General features: G+C 38.5%; 1 protein-coding gene across 1 annotated transcript; it reads left to right on the top strand.

Moving 5' to 3' along the window:
• Positions 1 to 9,006: 9,006 nt before the first annotated feature.
• On the top strand, positions 9,007 to 20,649 carry LOC119786226 (N-acetyllactosaminide beta-1,3-N-acetylglucosaminyltransferase 3-like). The gene is made up of 3 exons (XM_038289430.1): positions 9,007 to 9,011; positions 11,330 to 11,512; positions 19,491 to 20,649. Exons 1-3 carry the CDS (start codon positions 9,007 to 9,009, stop codon positions 20,647 to 20,649), a joined length of 1,347 nt encoding a protein of 448 aa, XP_038145358.1.
• Positions 20,650 to 22,269: the final 1,620 nt, after the last annotated feature.

A 22,269-nucleotide genomic window follows, 5' to 3' on the forward strand; every position in this document is an offset into this window, starting at 1 on the left:
AGGATAACATAAATACACACCATATGAATGAATAAATATATGAATGAATAAATATATAGATGTAAATTTATATGTAAATATATATATATGCCAACCAATCACGAGCGACTTTACTTGTTTAAAAAGAAGTGGTTCCGTCCAATACTCAGTAAGAAAATTAAAGCCTGGCGTGGCCACGTTTGGTTTTGCTGCCAATCACGAGCGATTTCACTTGTTTGAGAATAGTGGTTTCAGCCAATACTGAGTAGGTTATTCAAGCCAGACCTGGCCAGCCGCGCGGGTTTGCTGCATTCATATGCTAATTAGGGCCATTAGTACAGCTGATCGCTCTCCACATACGTCAGAGTCCGTTTCCGACAATTTGTGGCACGACAAACGCGGACAAGCACGGGTTGCAAATTGTCGGAAACTGACGAAAATCAGGCAGATCTGCGGGAGTTTACGGGGACGAAAATCTCACTTTTCATGCAGTGCATGCTCTTCCTCAACACTGAAGTCCTCAGACATTTTTCTTTTGTTGTTTCTTTCTTTGCACAGGTAAACAGCACATTTCTTCTTCTACGCTTGCATTATTGGCAGAGCAGACGCTGAATGCGCACTTTCATCTGGTTTGGTCTGCCGGCTTCCGTAGCGTTGTGAACGCGCAGGTGCGCGCTTTCAGGAAATCCTATACACTACTGTTTATGCTCTAAAAACATTCTAAATGACTTCGTTTCAAGTAAATTCTGGATGCTACCCACTCAGGACACTTGGAATACATTGGACGAGCAGTATGGAGGAATATTGACACGTTTTTTGTGGACTTTTATGGACCTTTCTGTCTCGGGCACCATAGACCTCCATTATTTGAATGTCAGCAGACAGCAAGAAGCCTCCCAGATCTCCAGATGCATTTGAGATATCAAAAAAGTACTCCAGGGTGTTGTTCAGCATGGGGGTGAGTAGAAAATGAAGGCTAATCATGTTTTGGGTGTACTATTCCTTTAATGTCTCCACCTAGTGCCCGACTTGTTAAATAATCATGACTTTTTTCAAGAAGGACTAAATGTTCAGCAAAAAATGAAGGCTGTTTTTTAAGGAAAAAACATTCAGTATAAATAGGAGAAGTATTAATTTAAGTGTATAGGTAACTGTTAACCATGAAAGCTGTCTATGCATTAAAGCCACACTTGTTCTTTGTGAGCACTGAAGGACCACTCTGGCCGCCCTGTTTTGTGCCAGCTGAAGCTTATGAAGCTCACTCTGTGAAGCAGATAACCATATCACCGGGCAATACTCCAGATAACTCAGGACAAGACTGTAAAACCTGTTTAGCAATAGCAGCAGGTATGAATGAAACACATTTCTTCACCATCGTAATGCCTTTACCCATTTTAGCCACAATACCATCTATATGAGCAGCCCAAGACAGGTGTGAGTCTAAGATGACTCCCAACAATTTTGTTTGCTTTACTTGCTTCAGTTGCAGCCCGTTGACTAACAAACATAATGAGATTTCATTTTTAAATTATGATTACTTCCAAAAGTGATAGATGTTGTTTTTTCTATATTTAATTCCAATTTATTTTCTTTAACCCACCTGCTCACTTTTTCTAAATCATAGTTAAGTAAGGTCAGCTGTTTGTGCTGCACAATACAATGTGGAGTCATCTGCATACATAACTATAGTTGTAATCTCCAGTATGCAGGGCAGATCATTTGTAAAAATAGAGTACAAGAGTGGAGAAAGGCAGCTTCCTTGTGGTAATCCACAATGAAATGTTTTACTGGAGGAGTATTCATGTCATGGTTTTGCTTATGTTGTGCTTTACTTTGCTCCTTGTTTTCTAGTTTTATTGGTTTAATTCCGATTTTGTTGTAATTTCTAGATTTATGTTAGTTCTCATGTTTTTCTGTTGTCCTCTGTTGCCCTCTTGTGTGTGTGTGTGTGTGTGTGTTCATTTCCCCTTGGCTCCCTCGTCATCTCCTCACACCTGCTCCTTGTCAGCTCGTTAGCCCTCGCTTTGTCTCTGTCAGCTATTTATGCTCTCCCTCTGCTCTCACTCTTTGTTGGTTCCTCTGTTGTTGCTGGTCCTGTCATCGCTGCAATCGTCTCACCTCGTCGCTCCCTGGCTCCTTCTACGTGTTTTCCCTTTATGTCTCCATGGTTCTGCTCTGTTACATTTTAGTTGGATTTTTGGACTGCTTTTGTTAACCATTTTTTCATTAAAACTACAAGTATTCACCTCAGCCTCTCTGCCTCTGCATTTGGGTCCTCCAAACCTCGACCAAGACGTGACAATTCACCATTGAAAAATACTCTCTGCGTTCTCTCTGAGAGGTAGCTGCCCATCCATGACATAGCAGAGGGAGAAAATCCATAGCATTCTAACCCTAGGTTTCTTCCCGTTCCATATAAACCTTGAAATCCATCTGTCCCATTCTACAGATTGTTTTTGCGGGATAGATCCAAGCCAATGTCCATCCATCGCCCCAGGTCCTTCTTGATATTGTAGTTTATTTCTAAATAATTTGCATCATAGAGTTTGTCAATTGTTTTGGTTATGTTTACCCCCAAATATTTTATAGATTTTTCATTCCACTTAAGTTTGTAGGTATCGCTTATTTTCTGCTGCGGGGAGTAATTTATTGTTAGGATCTTTGTTTTTTCCACATTCATTTTGTATCCCGAGAGTTTCCCATAATCCTCAAGCAAACTTACTGTTTTTAAAAACATTTCATTTGGGTTTTTTATCCATCCATCCATCCATCCATCCATGCATCCATCCATCCATCCATCCATCCATCCATCCATCCATGCATCCATCCATCCATCCATCCATCCATCCATCCATCCATCCATCCATCCATCCATCCATCCATCCATCCATCCATCCATCCATCCATCTTCCTCCGCTTATCCGGGGTCGGGTCGCGGGGGCAGCAGCTTAACAAGGGAGGCCCAGACTTCCCTCTCCCCAGCCACTTCTTCCAGCTCTTCAGGAGGAACCCCAAGGCGTTCCCAGGCCAGCCAAGAAACATAGTCTCTCTAGTGTGTCCTGGGTCTTCCCCGGGGCCTCCCCCAGGTGGGACGTGCCCGGAACACCTCACCAGCCCTAAAAGACTCCAAGTCCCTCCCAGATGACCGAGCTTCTCACCCTATCTCTAAGGGAGAGCCCAGCCACCCTACGGAGGAAACCCATTTCGGCCGCTTGTATCCGTGATCTCGTTCTTTCGGTCATGACCCAGAGTTCATGACCATAGATGAGGGTAGGAACGTAGATCGACCGGTAAATCACTTGGGTTTTTTAGATAAATCAAAATGTCATCTGCAAACAACCCAATTTTATGTTCTTCCCCTCCTATTTCCACTCCTTCTATTTCCGCTTCCTGCCTAATCATCTGAGCTAGTGGCTCTATAAACAGTGCAAAAAGACTCGATGAGAGGCAGCATCCCTGCCTTGTCCCTCTCTCCAGTGTTAATCTTCCTGACAGGCTGCCATTTATTTTAATCCGTGCAGTTGGCTCTTGATAAATTGATTTAATACAATTTACAAACGTCTCGTTAAATCCAAATTTTTCTAAGACCTTTTACAAAAAGTTCCAAGTGACACTGTCGAAGGCTTTTTCCGCATTTATACTAATCAAAACTGCCCCCTCCCCTCTTCTTTGCGGATGGTCTATGATATGAAGAGTTCTCCTTATATTCTCTTGTGTTTGTCTTTCCTCATCAGTTAAATCCTGCATTAAATTTCATGATCTGGCCTGTTTGCTCCTTAATTAGTAATCCCTTTCACCTGTCGTTTTCCCTCCCTGCCTCAATTATAATTTATTCCTCTCACCTGCGTCCTCTTGGTTATATTCAGTTCAGCCTGAGCATTCAGTGCCAGATCATTATTTGTCTTTCTGTTAGTCTGTTTGTCTGAATTTTTGCCTTGGTTCATGTCCTGGATTCTAGCAGCCAGTGGAAAAAAGGGTTTTTGTGTTTGTCTCGTCTCCTGATCGTCCACTGTTCCTCCCATGCGGAGTCCTCTGGGTTTTTGGCTCAATATGGGGGGAGGTTCAGTTTTTATCCAGTAAGCCTGGCTCCAGGGAGGAGACCAGTTTAAAGTCCTGCTTCAAGTTCCGGTTCTATGTCCTGTCTCGGCTACCCTCTTCCACTGAGCCTGCCTGTCTGCACCTGATCCTGTCTGCTCCTGTGCGTGACCACCTGGTCATGCTTCTGGTCCCAGTCAGACTCTGAACCCTCCTGGGAGCCTGTGGATGCCTGGAAGTCTGGATCCTGCCACCTGTTTCTGTTCCTGCTTGATCTGGATTCTGCCTGTTCTGTCTGTTCCTGTCTGTTCTGGATCCCTGACCAGGATCGGCTTCCAGCATCCCCTCTGGGACTGCAGCACTTGGGGACATTCTTGGTCTGGACAGTTAAACCAGGTAAGTAACCAACTCAGATAATCTTCTGTCAGATGATCGTGGTCACTTACCTGTGTTTCTCCCACTACAGAGTGTCTGAGATTGGGTGGTGCCCCACTCCCCATCCTGCAGTGTCCGCAAGCCACAGCTCAGCTTTTGTTTTGTTTATTTAATAAATGTTTTGAACTTTCCTACTGACTGTCTCTCCTTGAATACTGGGTCCATCGGTCTTCGTTTCATGACATTAAATTTTCCAGGAAAACAGTTTATAGCCTACATTTAGTACCGATATCGGTCTGTAGTTGTGGTTGTATTCTTGGTCTTTACCTTGCTTTAGGATTACGGAAATAATGGCTTCCTTCCAAGAAGGAAGCATCTTGCCGGTCCTGAGACTATAGTTAAACGAGTCATATAGCAGTGGTGTTAATTCTTCTTTGAAGGTTTTATAAAAAAAAGCCCTTAAACCATCTGACCCTGGTGACTTTCTTATTTTAGACCTGCCAATTGCCTTTGTAATCTCTTCCTCTGTAATTTGAGAAGTCAGTGTTGCATTTTGTTTTGTGCCTATTGCTGGTAAATCCAGTTTTTCCAGAAAATTACTCACCTCCTCTTCCCCAGCCGATGGTGGTTGTGCAGATAGATTTTTGTAGTATTGCTCAAATGTTCTTTGTATTTCTTCTTGTTCATATAAAATTGTATTAGATAGTGGATCTCTTATTTTATGTATGCTACCTAATGTTTGTTGTTTAGTAATGCACCTAGCCAAATTTTTGGTGGCTTTCGGTCCCCCCTCATACGTTTGCTTAGTAAATCTAGCCTTCTTTTCTACCTCCTCCCATAAACTCTCATCCATTTCTTTCCTGGTTTCTTTAATCAGATTAAATACGTCTGGGTCATTTGTTTGTTTATATTGTTGTTCTAAATCTCTTAGCTTCCTTATTTGTTTATGTATGTTTCTAATCTTGCTTTTTTCATAAATGCTGTGTAAGAAATAATTTTCAACCGTATTACCGCCTTCAGGGCATCCCAAAGAATTACTGGGTTTACTTCACCATTATCATTTTCCTCTTTATATCGGGTTATCTCCTCTTTTACTTCACCAACTAGAGCCTTGTTATTTAATATTCCTTCATTTAGTCTCCATAAAGTATTGTTTTTTTTTTGCTTTCCAGATGGATCTCAAGATAGATTGCGTTATGATCAGAAACATCTGAAACTCCAATCCTACAGTCTCTGTGTAGTTCTCTCTTATTCATTAGTATATAGTCAATTCTGGAATAAGTACCATGTGGTATTGAATAATGAGTATAATCACGATCTAAGGGGTGAAATTCTCTCCACACATCTACAATTGGCATTTCTGACATCATAGTGTTCATGTACCTACTGATTTGTTTTTTTTACTATTTTTATTGCTTGTAGTATCCATCTTATAATTTAACACAGCATTAAAATCCCTGCTACATATCAATGTTCCCTCTGCTTCCAAGATAATGAGATCAAATATTTTCTTAAAAAGTGCTTTGCCACTTTCTGGGGGGGCATATACATTGAGTAGTGTGATTAACTGGTTTTCCAATTTGCCCTTTATTATTAAATATCTTCCTTCTTTATCCCCAATTTCCTGCAACAATTCAAACTTTACACTATTTGAGATCAATGTCATAACTCCTCATTTATGCCTTTCTCCAAATGAGGAGGAAAAGGAGTTTCCATACCCTAATTTTTTGTACTTTCCATGCCCTTTTCTTGTTAGGTGTGTCTCCTGTAAGAGAATAACTTGTACTTTTTCTTTTCTAAATTTATTTAGGACCTTATCTCTCTTTTTGATATTATTTAAACCATTGACATTCAGTGATACCACAGTTATAACCTTAGACATTGTTTGTAAATCTTGGTTTGAATCACAGCCTCTCCACTTGACTATGAACAAGAACTAAACTAACAAAAAATCTGAACTCCAGACTACCTCAAAAGGCTTTTTTTAAAGGGCAATTAGAAAGAGCATTCCTTATTTAATCCTTTGTCAACATTATTTTTTCTTTCTTCCATTTTGATCTTGATATTTTCTTCTTTCATTATTCTAAACTTGATAATACATTTTCACTGTTCATGAGACAACAGTATTAAACGATTTATGGATTTGATGCTGATTTTTGTGATGAGCAGAGCAGCATTGGGACGTTTTCATGCTTTGTTGCATGGCTGTGACTTCTGGAGATGCTCTTGGTGGCTCTATGACCATTGACATTAGCGCAGGGATATTTTGTGCTGCGAAAACAAACTGCAGAAAACTCATAATGAGGTTGTGAGTTTGTGGTTGAAAATTTAAAATGTTTTAAATGTCACTGAGCTTGAGCTTTTTAGTAATAAACAATTAGCAAAAAACTTTAACTTTGCAAAGAATTGTTGAGAAATGACATTAAAATACATGTAACTGTGATTGAGGTGAAAGGTGTGTCTACACATATGGAGTCATAAGAGCAGAATATAAATGCATGCCACACCTTTCAGATCTTAGCAATGACTTAGAACAATTCTCTTATCCTTTTACATCAACATTTTTGTATTATTTTGTGTTGGCCTATAGCATAAACATTTCTGAAACTTTATTGGTTATAATGTGATTTTTAAAAAAAGAAGGTGCATAAATACTTTGGGGATTTTCAGATATTTTCACTGGAAGAGAAGTCAAAGTTAGGTAGACAAGGCTGATGTGGAGAGACAATGTGCTGAGGTGGAATACTAGATATAGGTTGGATAGAGGATGTGAACTCTAGTTTTGCCAGAGAGAAGTAGGAAAAGCACTCACAAATGGAATAAAGACAGAGTGGTGCGACAGAGAAAGATGCTGGGGATTTGGTGAAAAGAAAGCAACAGTGACCCCTAAAGGAAGCAGACAGTATGGGTCATTGTTGCTATTTATTTGTGCACATATCTACAATAATGAAAACTGTATTTCATGAGTAGGATGTGCAGGTCACACTCCAGATGGTTTCATAAAAAGAATAATCTGTTTTGTCATTCCTTTTAAACCATTATGTTCGATCCAAAATGTTTTACATAATACTTAATTGATCTTCTCATGTCAAGCACTACAATCAATCAGTCAAAATCTCCCGAAGGTTTGTGTATTTCCATGTGAGAGTTGAACAAGCGGCAGACATCAAAGGTGGACCAGAATCTGTCAACTTGTAGAGTGACTTTTGATGAGAATCTACAGTACAACTTGAGTACTCTATTAACGTCAGTAAAAGAATAATGTTGTTAGCAGGAAGCACTTCAAATAGTCGGTGTATTTTAACCACACCTTTCCAAGTATGATAAACATTTGCTCAAAGTAATGTCGTGCAGTATGACAGTTAGCACCATGGCTGTGTTTGTTTAGTGGGTATGTAAAAATAAATTCCTTTCCAGATAGCACAGATACCACAGATAGAACTAAAGACTGTTTACAATTCAGCGCAAGAAATAAATAAACAAAAACAGTATCAAGGCTGGTTTTTTTGCAGCCCTCCAATTATTACATTTAAAATATAGAAGCAAATAAATACATATAGGGCTATTGTTTGGTAAAATTTTGTCATTTCAAATTTTTACCTAAAATGCAATAGAATTTTTTTTAAACAAAAACTGGAGCTTATCTGAACAAGTCTTGAATAAATATTAAAAACCTGACAAATCAGGTGTGTTTGGCTCTTCACAGCCACTATTGAGCATTTTTCCTTTGGATAAACATTACATGCACAAGTGCACTCTCACAAACAATTACAGGTGCTTGGCTGCCAGGTACTCAGATTCACTTCCATACAGAAAGCCCATATAGATTGAATAAAACTGCTTATACTTCAGAGACAGTATCAAGATGCCTCTTTACTGTATTTCTTATACTATACCCGTTGATTGTGATGTTCTTTTTACATCTCTTTGCAGGTGATGTTTTATCGTTGTCTCCCTTTTATCTCCTCTTTCTTTCATCTATTCTCCTTTTTCCTGTTTTTCCTTTCTTGTTCTAATTACATTGCAGCGTCCAGATAATCTGTAATATTTCCTGCATAATTATAATAAAGCTATTTACATGCATAAATCAGGTGGAACACTATGGCAATAGCCATACTGATCAACTTGTGAGAGCAAAATCTGTTGGGCACTTTTTTGGTATCAAGACAACTATTCTTATTGCCACATTGCAAGACAGGACACTGTAAAAAAAAAAAAAAAAAAAAAAAAGACTGAATAGGGACGGAATAGCAGTGGTATCAATTAATGGGAAACAACTCACATCTCTCTCATAGCATTTTCTCTACCATAGTTTGAGCTTTTCAGTGAATTCTTTAATTTGTTCATAGATTTTCATTGTAAGGCTGAGCTCATTCAGTTTGACAAATATATCAGTGAGATGTGACAGCCGTGTCAAACACTGGGCAAACACCACAGCAAGAGGATGCAGATGTTCCTTCAATAACACAAATGTATCACTGTGTATTTAATAGAGTCTCAGTAGTATTTTCCCATGTGAAAAGCAGCGCACATCAGTGTGAAGCATCAGCTGCTCGTGATCTGCGGCGCTCCCATGACTAAGAGTTTCACACAGTCTGTTATTCCATGGGTCGAACCATGAGGTTGGTTGAAGCTTCTTTTTTTTTTTTTTTTTATCTTCACAGCATCCAAAACAGCACTTAAGTCAGGACTAACCCTCTTTCTAGCCAGTGCTTCTGGATGAATAAGGCAATGCATTCATTTAATGTCCCGATTGACCTTTTTTATGTGTCCAAACAGTCCCTTCAGCTTTCCTGTCATCACAGCCGCACCATCAGTGCAGATGTGGCTGCAGGTTTTCCACTGAAGATCATGTTCTTTGAAAAAGCTATCTATAACCTGGAAAATATTTTCTCCTGTTGTCTTTCCTGGCAGTCTTTTAAAAAAATAAAACATGCTTGTTTATTACAATAAATCTTTGTAATGAAGAAAGCCCAGGCAGTGAGGATCACCACTCAAATCCGTCATCTCATCCAGCTGCAAAGGGAACTGCCCAGCTTGTTCTATTTTGTTCAGCACTTGTTCAAAGATATTAACCAATATATCACTGATCCGACGGGACATGGTGTTGTCCGACATTGGAACTTTTTGACTGTGTCAGCTTTTTTTTTGTCCATCATAATTTCAGCAATAACAGTCGCTGTCGTTAAAAGCAGCTCTTCAACAATAGAGTAAAGGCTTTTTTTATTTTGCCAGAGGTAGGGATACAGCGTGAGAAACCTCCAGTGCTTTGCTTGAGACAGTCATGGCTTTCATTATTATTGTTAAGTACTGACTTAATTCTGAAAGCTTTTGTTTGTAAAAAGTCTCTGTTTTAGCAGATGCAGCACCTTACAGCAAAGTATATTGTCTAAGATCAGACAATAGGACAGAGTTTGTGTCAGAGGAGTACCAGTGACTATTGAGAGACAATGCTTTAAAGCATGAAAGGTCAGAGCACTATTCTCCCCATCCTTAAAAGCCCCTGTACCAGTGGCGGCCGGCCCATAGGGGGCGCTGGGGCACCGCCCTCCCTAATAAGAAGAGAGAAACGTAAAATATATTTTTAGAAATTAACTCATAAATGTCAGTTTTACTCTCTAAAGTGTGTACCTATAAGCAAAACAAATTATATAAACTACATTTCCCTATCTACTGTCATTAATTTGTGGATTTCCACAGACAGACTCCTACAGTCTCTGTCTTGGGGCTGTGATCAGACTGCGCCACATTTGCAGAGAATCTGTCAATCATGTACTATTACTAGGTGAATTTAATGGCCAATCAGCGTCTCAGAATTTTATGGTCTTGGGGCTCTGAAAATACTGCACTTTAACAGGCTTCTGCACCCAAGCACAGGTGCAGACAATTAGAGGGAAGATGGCGAATGTAACGAACGAGATGCAGCTTCCACCAAATTCGCTGAGATCCTTATTTATCTACCCGTTTGCCAGAAGAACATCCCTGTTGTAGGGTAGGAAAATTTCATGTCATGGTTATTGTGACTGTGACGAATCCACCTCGTCGCTTAAAACATCCTCTAACTTTGCGTGCCACACACACATTCCTGTTATACTGTGCTTGTGAGGACCAATACACTCGCGCTGAGACCAGTAGCTCCATGAACTTAAAACACACAAGCCGTTCCTGGTTACCTGCTGGCGTATTGAGGGTGCACACTTAATATTTCAGTGGGGGTAGCCGTGTGTGTGGGTGTGTGTGTGTGTGTGTGTGGGGGGGGGGGGGGATGTGTGTACGTGTTTATGCATGCTACGGGGACTTGTCATCTTCAGTCTGGCTGCGTCTTTGCTGGGTTCAAACCCAGTTTGGTGTAATTGAATAAGTCAATGAATCTGTGTAAAAGAAAAAAAATTTTTTTGTTTTTGTACATCAATTGTTTGTGGAGGTAATATATGGACAAAACTGATTAATGAGAAGAAATCAGAAATAAGAGAGCCTGAGGTGAGGGGCTTAAACTATTTAATGAGGGCTGTGGGAAGAAAAGCGGCCATTTTTGTTTTCTGTTTCTTTGTTACATTGCTGGTAACTGGAGGGAGGCTGAGGCCCAGAGTATCTTGTACATGTTTAGTTTCTTTTTTGAGTTTTGAGTTTTTGAGCACAATAAATCACCAACACCGGTAACCCGACTGAGCCTGGATTCTTGGAGGCCAAAGAACCCCGTCACAGTGACCCAAATCATCACTGTTACTGTTATTATACAGTAAATTAAATCATTACTGTTAAATTGTATGTATTGTCCAATTGTTTATTAGAATTCTTATTCCGGATTAGTTGGAGACATACACTAGGCTATATCAGCCCCACCAAAAATATTTTTCACCAGCCGCCACTGCCCTGTACCAGATGAGATTCCACCAAGGTTGTAAAGGAACTTTACTGATGAGCTCTACGACGTCCTCAGCTACATCTACAACCTGAGCCTCTGCCTGGGGGTGTTTCCCTCTCTGTGGAAGACCTCCTGTGTGGTACAGGTTCCCAAAATGCCACACGCCAAGGAAACAGCCCACTTTAGACCAGTAACCCTGGCCTCCCATCTGATGAAGACCATGAAGAGCCTCATCCTTGCCCACCTGCGCATCTCGGAGTGCCCCACCCTCTGCAACCAGACTCTACAATGTAACACTACAACGGCAATAACTTGTGAAATGTATAATGTGCAATTTAGCAGTTGATACCCTGTGCAATAACAGCTTCTCTATATTTGACCCCCAGGGCAATAACAACAAATATAAATATCCATTCACATAAATTCCTGTGTAAACACCCTGTGCAATAACCTGGTATAATGATCCTTCTATAAAAATAAAAAAAGCAGTCATATGTGGATGCACTGTATATACTGTATATATCCCATGAACATTCTTCTTCTTTGCACATTCTTCTTTTTTGACTATTTGAGCTGATGTAACAAGTACATTTCTCCATTGTGAGATCAATAAAGTTAATCAATCAAAATGGGACTGCAGAGTGGAAATGGTGCACCCTTTTTAAAATGGTCCAATGTCTGCTGATTTAGCATACATTGCAGCCCGGACAGCTGCAATTATGAGAAAAGGATATTACTGTAAGACAACAGGGGGAAACCCATATTTCCTCTTCAGGAAAGAGACTGGATCTATCCAAAATGAAAAAGTTTGGTTCTGAATGTATGGTTTATGAACAAAACAAAAAGAAGCTTCCTCCCAAAGGCAAGAAAGGATTTCTTTGTTGATTTTTTTTATTGTCACCTGCTTGTATGGTTTATTTTCTAGATACAAACAAGGTTCAGAAACATAGACTGGTCCACTTCATTGAAAAAGAATCATCCACAGACTGACGGGGACCAACCAGATGACCACTACATAGAATGGGTAACTACAACAAGTCAAACTAGTCAGTCACCAACAGAAGAAATAGAAAAGACAGTCAAAGACATAAGGAGAGACTCAGAGCTACAGGTAGAGTCAGAAAGAAACCCAAACCCTTGGAGGACTATGAATGTATAGAGCAGAGTGGTGAGTTAACAACTGACTACTGTTACAGAGGTACAGTTGAGCTATCACACATTTAGGCTATGGCATTGTCAAAACACAACAGGTTTGGCTAGATAATTCTCACACTTGGCTCAAGTTATCTGGCACTGATGTCTGGAAACAGCCAGCATAAATAGGAGATGGAAAAGGTGGATCAAATGAGGGCAGATGAAAACTGGACGGAGCTAATCAGGTGAAAGGAATGAACTAATAACCCAGACATGCCAAGATCATGACAACTGTTACTTCTAGTATTTATTATATAGACTGTGATACAAATACTACTACAACTGCAACTAGCACAGATAAGTTTTTAGCACTGGTTTGTTAATACTACTATGATCACTTCAACTAATATCCACAAAAACTATTCCTATTGCTTTATATTATCATATTTTATTGTTTTCACTATTGTTGTCAGTGATGGGCAGTAGCGCCGCTACATGTAGCGAAGCTATTAGTTTAACTACATGTTCCAGTAGCTTGACCGTAGCGTTGCTGCTTTATTTATCAAGTAACTTTCCTGTAGTGACGTTACTGCTTCGATCAAGTAGCGACGTAGCGTCCACAAACGCTACAAAATCCAGGGCATAACTAAGAAATGAAACCAGGTTTTCTATTTTGAAACAACAATCAGAGTTATTTGTTGGACATTCACGCATGAGCCTCTATTCTGCCTCTCCTGTGTGTATCTACCGAAACATGCGCACTGTAGTGGAATTCAATGAATGACACACACAGACACACGCACACACACAGAGCCACACACACAGGATGGAGGAGGAGACAGTAGCAGAGCAAGAAGAGCAGCCAACTGTCCCTACCTTATCTTCAGAGATTATTGTCGAATCCTCAGATTAAAAAATAAGTGTGCAGATGTCTGCTTTGCAATAACAAAAAAAAAAAAAAAACTGTTGTCAACGTCCAGGAAATCCAACACCAACTCGAGAACTCACATTCAGGTGAATCACTAATTTCCCTCCTGCAGTATGCAAGTAAAAATATTTAGCGTCAGTGTAAATCCCAACTCACTTTAGCCAAATGCTGTTTGTAAATTAGTAAAACGAAAGCTACCCACCTACCAACAAGCAGTGTGTGATGGAAAGGGACTAGCCAAGTGGCTAAGCAGAAGTGTTTAAAAAAAAAAAAAAAAAAAAAAAAAGCATGAGTGATTTTTTAAGGTTCTTGGCCATAGAGAGCTCATGTGGCCAAGGTTAGCCATTTGTTTTACATAGCCAAACACTAATTAAAACAGTCAACTACAGTATATTTTTTTAAATAAAAATGTAAAAAATATATTAACTTTAACTTTATTGGCACCTTTAATTTCCAGATAGTTCAATTGATGTGTGCCACTAAGATACTCTAATTAGAGAACAGAAGTGAAACTTCAATATTGTATTTTCATGGCCTAGTTTACCTGACAGGATGTTTACATAAATCTGTTTTTAGGCTTTGCACAAGCATAAGCATTCAATTAATTGCCCCCAAAAATACAATGAATAAATATGTAGGTAGAAATTAAATTATACGGTGAGACATAAATATATGTATTACTTAATTAGCTTCTTTATTTTTTTCACCTTCTTTTGTAAACAGTTTCATTTGTTACTTGAATCGACTTTTTAATTGAGGTCTGAAGAAGTTTTCTCTAAGGGAGACCCTAAAGAAATAAGATGCCTTTTGTAGGGTTTTGTTTTCCCTAGAGATGTCCATTGAATGCAAACTCATAGCCATGTCTCGATGTGTAGAACACTACACAGTACCTTTAATTTGGTTCTAATAACATCAGATTGTTTACTAGTTTGTCTACTAGTAATTACTTTAGTTTTTTTATTATGCTGATCATAAGGCAATGTTTACACTGTGTTATGTCATTGGCTGATCTTTCATAAATGTTTTAACAAATGTGTCAGACCAATTTTGAATTGACATTAGCTTGGTACAAAGTTTAGGAGCTTCTGATGTATTTAAGCTACAGTTAACACAGTGTAACTTAGCTTGCGATAATTCTTTAGGTGGTAGCTTTTGTGTAGTGAAGCTTAATTTATTGTTGAGTAACTGATAGCTTAGCTCACTACACTGGACAAGTAACTTGCCCAACACTGATTGTTGTGCTATTATTATGCACAGACTCATCCTAAGAAAAATTTGTCAGGATCAAATAGACTGATATCAAACATTACAATAAAGGGAACTTTCCTGTCACCAAATACATCAGTTACTACTTTTAATCAGAAGTCTTCTGCAGTCTCCTCAATAAGTGACCATTGTGAATTCAGTTACAGACAGATTGTGACATTTATCTCCATAAAAAGCAGAAACATAAAAAAGAGCATTAATTGAAAGAGAGAATAAGCCAATATATTTTATATTGGCTAAAGTTTATAGATTATATATGACCACCAACTGGTCTTTCTTTTAATCATTCTTTTTCAACAGAGATGAATGTATAGGGTATTAACAAGAATAAATGATAAGTTTAGACAGAGACTGGAAATAGAGATTCCCATCTAATGAGTGGAAACTTAGTTGTTTGTGTCACAAAGTTTTATTTCAGCATCATACCTAACTTTAAGGGAAGCACGAGTTTCCTCGTCACCTTATTTTTTCTCTTGCTCGCACCATTCATGATTTGGTTAAGAGAACATGTTGATATTTCATCTTCTGTAGGTCTGCAAAAATTGCCTGTCTGCACGCACACACACCATCGGATTGTTTTAGATGTGGAGTGCTGACAAAATATTGCACAGTCAGATTACAGGTGGTCTCTTTTCTGTATTCCACCTCATGCTATAGAACATATGTGCAATGGTGCGCATGTATATGCTCTACCATGCACAAACTGTGGCCAAAACTGTCCACTGGAAACAATGGTCATCAGTACCAAAGTAGGTCAGAAAAAACAAACTAAAATCATTCCTACCGCTGTGCAGCGGAGGTTGGGTAGCTTGAAATCCAGCTATCAGATGGATTACAACGTAAAAGGGAACATGGGAGAGAAGAACCTGACTGGGAAATAAAGTTATCTTGAAGTATGCAAAGATGCTTAAAGGAATAGTACACCCAAAACATGATTAGCCTTCATTTTCTACTCACCCCCATGCTGAACAACACTCTGGAGTACTTTTTTGATATCTCAAATACATCTGGAGATCTGGGAGGCTTCTTGCTGTCTGCTGACATTCAAATAATGGAGGTCTATGGTGCCCGAGGCAGAAAGGTCCATAAAAGTCCACAACAAACGGAAACCGCGGCAGACCAAACCAGACGAAAGTGCGCATTCAGCTCGGCAAATAACTCATGCTCTTCCTCAACACTTGAAGTCCTCAGACATTTTTCTTTCGTTGTTTTTTTCTTTGCACAGGTAAACAGCACATTTCTTCTTCTACGCTTGCATTATCGGCAGAGCAGACGCTGAATGCGCACTTTCGTCTGGTTTGGTCTGCCGCGGTTTCCGTAGACTTGTGAACGCGCTTTTAGGAAATCCTATACACTACTGTTTATGCTCTAAAAACATTCTAAATGACTTCGTTTCGAGTAAATTATGGACGCTACCCACTCAGGACACTTGGAATACATTGGACGAGCAGTATGGAGGAATATTGACACGTTTTTTGTGGACTTTTATGGACCTTTCTGCCTCGGGCACAATAGACCTCCATTATTTGAATGTCAGCAGACAGCAAGAAGCCTCCCAGATCTCCAGATGCATTTGAGATATCAAAAAAGTACTCCAGAGTGTTGTTCAGCATGGGGGTGAGTAGAAAATGAAGGCTAATCATGTTTTGGGTGTACTATTCCTTTAAGGTATTTTATACTGTTTTGTTAGAATTATTATTTTTAATGATGTGTGAGTCTATTATACCCTAATATTACCTCCCTGTTGTGTTTCAAAACTAACATTTTCCCAAGTAGTTTATCTAATTATGACAGTTACTTTGTCCGGCTATAGAGTAATCATCTTCATGTACTGTATATATAATCCATATCCTAACTTTCCTGTATAATCTGTATATAGCTTCCATATCTATTTATTTTATAGCCTCTTACAATTACTCTCTGTTTGTATATACCATTTATAGGACATACATACATACTTTCTGTATAGATAAATAAATAGTTGTATCCTATATAGCACGTCTGTATATTTGCAAACTACATTTTGTTGCTTTGTACTTGTGAATGTGTAATGACAATAAAGTTAAATTCTATTCTATTCTAAAGACACAATTTCTGAAGCAATTTCTGTGACATACTCAAGAACAGGTTTTCATGGTCTTGTTTATATTTCTGACCCACGTGCAAAAAAAACAGACCAATTCATCAGATTAATAAAGTTTATCTTCAAACAAGTATCTGAATTAGTGCAGAATTGTGGGAGAACAGGAACTTTTAAGAGGGAGGACTTTCACGAGAGAGGTGAGTAAAATGGCTTGATAATCATACAGAAAGACTGTCAGAGGAATTACTTGAATGAACATGCAAAAAAGAACAGGGGAACAGAAGGTTTTTCAGAGGCTCAGGGAGGGTCAAACCTTACCATAAGAGAAAACACGCCACAGAAGAATGACAACTGCATCTCTCCTCTACTGCTCAGGTGATGAGGCTAATGAGTGGATACTTACCTGCAGCAAATAGGTCCAGCCCAGCCACACCTTTTAAGTGCTCTCTGGTGGTAAGTCTGAAAAGGATCAACAACAAACCTACCCAATCTGTGACACAGATTAGATGGATTGGCACATTTCCCCCAACTGATTCAAATGTTAGCCCTTTTTAAGTGTATGCCTAATTTTTCACTATGAACCTAGTCAACGTTCATGGCTATTCGTCATTATTCCCCCGCAATGTTAAATGAGAAGCCCCATCGATGTTCTCCCGCTTATTCTGTTAGAGTCGTGGTGGGGTCAATGTCTTTCTCCGGCAGTCTGCTGGCGTAAGGCGGAGTACAACCTGGACAGGTTGCCAGTCTGTCGCAGGGCTACAAAAAGATCCACACAGACATGTAACAATGCACACACACACCTAAAGACAATTTAGAGATGTCAATAAACCTAATGTTTGTATTTGGAATACCCACAGAGAACCCATTTATGCACGGAAAGAACATGCACACTCCATGTAGAAAGACCCTGGGCTGGGAATTGAACCCGGAAACTTCTTGCTGCAAGGTAACAGTGCTGCCATCTGCATCATCCTGCAGCCAAATGGCAAGCCTCTCAACGTTGATCTCTGAAACCAATTCTTTGCCTTAATTAAATAAATGTCCTTTAGTCATCTTTCAGAGTCAGCTGTAGAGAATGATTATTTACTGTGTGATCAGTTCTGCTGTAAAGGAACCAGGAAACACTCAGTGGCGTCTGACTGCCAACAGGTGCGGTCTCTTTACACAATGGTACCCAAATGTTTGTTGTGGACCTAATAAATATGTTGCTATTCTTAAATCAGTTGTGTATTTTTAAGTAGAAATTTCCTCTGAAACCCTTGGGACTTACCAGGTTAAATATTATGCATCAATTGCATAAAATTTAATTTAAAAGAGCATGACACAAGTTCCACAGTTTTTGTAGATAGGTGCCTCCTCTGACAACAAGCTGAAATAAAATCCTCCACAGATTTTTCGTTCCATCTTCAAAATGATGTTATCTCACTGCAGCAGAGCTTCAACAAGGTTGCCAGGAGAGTGAAAGAGTGCAGTGAATCATGGAAAACATTATACCCAGATAATCTGACCCAAAATGCTCTCCCATTAAGTGAATAAAAAAGGGCCAAAAGAGGCATATATTTACCTATTAAATTTGCTGAAATCACCTTTAACAAACAAGACCTAACCCTAACCTGTCAGGGGTTTGGCAGACTGGCAAAAAAAACAAACCTTCACGGGAAAAAAAATAGTTCCGTTTTAAAATCAAACACCCTGCTTGTCACAGACATAATCTGCTCTGCACCTCCGTTGCCTGCAAGACCAAGAAACACAAAATGTTCGGGTAATTACTTCATATTTCTATATTACAGTCATTTTAGATTTACTTGTACTTTTTGAATGTATGTCTGAGAATTGTTTTTAATATTTTTATTACTTTTTAAAAATGTTTATGAAAGGTGTGAATTTAAATTAAACTGAAATTGAACTTCACATTATATTTTATTATAAAGTTAATAACGTATTAAGGTTATGGTGGAGCAATCATTTGAATAATGCTTTATTCACAACTGCTTACTTTGGGGTTTATAGGTGGAACTTTATTAATAGTGTCAGATCAAGTAAAAAGTGAAAAAAAAAGTCTTTGAACGCTAATGCAAATACTGTAAATCCGATCATTCTGAACTTCTATTTTTTTCCCCTGGAGATGCTTAAATAATTGTTTTCTGCTTAAATTGTATAGTGTTCTTCAAAAATATTTAGTGTATTTTAATTCAAACAGCTCTTGCTTTTTAGATAAAGGCGTATATTTCAAGAGTTTACTTATCTACTGCATGTTTGTTCTCATAGAAAAGAGGCAAGGCACGGATAAGAAACCCTGATTTGTAGCTATTGTAACTGGAGTTAACAGAGATTTCTGATTAAGAATGCCTGATTGATGCAGTTTCACTGACAGTAAGGAATTTCTTAAAATAAAGAAACTCCTATCAGCCCTTTATAATGAAGGAATGACATTAAACTTGTTTAGGTTGTTCTGACTAAATGCTAGAACTGTTTTTGTCTTTTTCTTAACACTTCTGAAACCGGTTGTTGGAATGAAATAGCATCATCTGACTTATTAGCATGTAGCTTTTGAGAAGCCCGAGGTCTATTATTAAGTTTAGTTTTTCTCTTAACTAAAATGATTAGACCATTACAAAAACCTTCCCCATGTTCTTTCCACCTTTATGGCATTTATTTCATTAAATTAAACTAAAAGAATAATTACATATATTGGACAACAGCATAAAAAAGCTGATATGATGTAAATGTACACACAATTATAAACTAAAACTACTGCAAGATATACTTTATAAATAGCCTCCATTGCCCTAACCTTAATAAAATGTCTTCTTTTGTTTTCACAGGACTTCCAGAAGGCACTTTCAGAGAGTCTCTATAATAACCTCTTTGATGGTGCTAACTATTGTCTTGGTGATTCTGTCTTATTCTTCTGAAGATGTCTCTGACTCAGACTCCACCATTCTTCAAGTTGATGTCAGAAACTATCAAATTCAATTAAAGTCCTTAGGCAGAACTTTCCCACATGTTGACCGTTTTCCAAAATGTGTAATAAACACATCGGCTGAACAGGTCAAGGACTTCCACTCATTTCCTCCAATTTCTAAAGACATTCTCTATTACCACCACTGTCGGCATTTTCCAATGATACTCGACATCCCTAACAAATGCGGTGGAGCTTATGGATCATCTGATATTTTCCTTTTACTGGTCATTAAAAGTCCTGCTGTCAACTATGACAGGAGAGAGGTGTTGCGCAAGACCTGGGCCGAGGAGAGATTGTCTAATGGAGTGTGGATCCGAAGAATCTTTATCTCAGGAACAATGGGTACCGGATATGAAAAGGAGAGACTGAACAAGCTTCTTCAGCTGGAGCAAAGGAAGTACAATGACATTCTCCAGTGGGATTTCAAAGACACGTTTTCCAACCTCACGTTAAAGCAGATACTGTTTTTGGAGTGGTTCGAGAAAAACTGCCCAAACACCCAGTTTCTATTTAATGGTGATGATGATGTCTTTGCCAACACAGACAACATGGTAGTGTATCTCCAACACTTTAAACGTAATGGTGGAAGGAGGCACCTTTTTGCTGGCAATGTCATGCCCTATATGGATCCCATTCGCCATCCACAGAGTAGATATTTTGTTCCAGAAGAGCTCTATAGGCCAAATATATATCCTGATTACTGTAGTGGTGGTGGCTACCTTCTGTCTGGCTACACAGCTTTAATCATATACAACATGTCACACTCCATCCCCCTTATTCCTATTGACGATGCTTACATGGGGATGTGCTTAGCTGAGGCAGGGCTACGTCCAGAGCATCATATTGGGGTGAGACCATTTGGACTAAATGTTAAAGGAAAAAATGTTGATGAGCTTAACCCTTGCTTCTATAAAGAAATGCTTGTTGTTCACAGCATGCTTTCAGGCAACATGTATACCATGTGGCACAGAATTCAAGATCCTGATCTTAAGTGCGCCCCCTCCAATCCCAAAATGTAAATTGTTTACATCACAGCACTTTCAGTGCTACAGTGAGATAGATGCCTCACCCTACAGCCATGTTTACTTCAAATTGAATTAGACTAGAATCACAAAATTAATAAGTGACTTTATATTGGATTTTATGAAATCCTAAGAGTTTAAGACATCACTTTCAAACATTGTAGATGACATCAGCTAACAATAGGAGATGGAATATTAGCTTTTAGAACACTGATTGACTTCTATATAACCCTTACTCAAAGGTAGTGCATACTAATTTTAAATTAAAACATCCTAAAATAAATTTTCAGTTAACTCTAATTTTGTTATCAGTGAAATACTTAAAATGCATGCTACTGTACCTATACTTTGTGTTTACTAGAAAGTATAATGAAAGTTTATTTTACAGTTTTAATTAAACGTTAAACCAATATAGCTTATTAGCACATTAATAGCACATTTTTACACATGCTACTTTTTTATGGTATATTTATTCCATTCTGGTTTTAAATCATATCTTATGTTCTTTTGCAGATCTGCTTTAGTGTAAATTGTATAAGAGGGTTATGGTGTAGTTTAACTTGATTGGTAATTCACCAAGTTATTAACAAACACAGACATATAAAAAAATGTTAAAAATGTTTTTAGACATCATAAATCTGTTAGTTTTGAAATTTACAACTATTACAATAATATATGTGCTTTTGAAATTGATGTTCAATAAGTAAAATGGCATAGGTGGTCTTCACTAAAACATTTGATTTGTGGTGGTATGACTATAGCTAAATCAAATGTTTTAATCACTTTCTTATGGATTTAATATGGTAATAATGTAATTAATGTAATCAATTAATGATCAAATGTAAATAATGCAATTTGGTGACAGTAATGCACAGCCAAGTTTTGATCAGCCACAAATTACCACCATTTGAAGATTAGAAGAACAGAGTGAATGAATAACCCCCCCCCCCAACATAAGCAAAAATATATGTCTTAAAGGCATAGAGGACAATCTTTTATTTCCAAGTGGATTATCTAAATAAGTGGTCCTACTAATTGTCAATCATTCCGGTGAGTAACGGTTTCACAGTTCTTTGAAACTTGTCAGGGGTTGTAAGAGAAAAAGTGTCTTTGAAGTGAATGAGAAGGGAAGAAAGGCCTCAGAAGAGGCGGATATATCCCGGAATGCTTCACACGGAGAGCTCTCCTCGCAATGCATTGTAGGATTTGCTGTCACAGTGTTTTGCTGTTGCCATAGGCATAATAGGGGATGGGTCAAATGCCTCTGCACTTAACCCGTCCCCTCAGGGAGCAGTGGGCTGCCACCATGCACAAGGAGAAATGGGCTCATGCGTGCTCTCTTGTGCATTTAATAGGGGTTCCCTCTCAGGATTGGGTACAGGATTTTGCATGTGCATACTTTTTTTGAAAAAGGCAGGTCTTTTAAAAAAATTTCTCCACAATACCTTTAAAAACAATGATCAGCAGCCTAATTTTTTTACAAAGATGTTACATGATAGTCAAGTTGCATGAAGTCAAAGAGAGAAAAGATATGTTGTTTGTGTGTTGTTCCCTTCAATCATGTTTAAAATTTCAGAAGAATCAAATGAAACAATGAGAGCTACAAGCAAGCTTCTA

This window comes from Cyprinodon tularosa, unplaced genomic scaffold, assembly GCF_016077235.1.
Source record: "Cyprinodon tularosa strain WSP-4 unplaced genomic scaffold, ASM1607723v1 ctg269, whole genome shotgun sequence".
In the NCBI taxonomy this organism is placed as follows: domain Eukaryota; kingdom Metazoa; phylum Chordata; class Actinopteri; order Cyprinodontiformes; family Cyprinodontidae; genus Cyprinodon; species Cyprinodon tularosa.

Bases quoted from the DNA above. Each gene is read 5' to 3' on its own strand.
- LOC119786226 (XM_038289430.1), top strand. The intron at 11,513-19,490 runs GTGCCCCACCCT...TTGTTTTCACAG, and splicing joins GCCCACCTGCGCATCTCGGA to GACTTCCAGAAGGCACTTTC.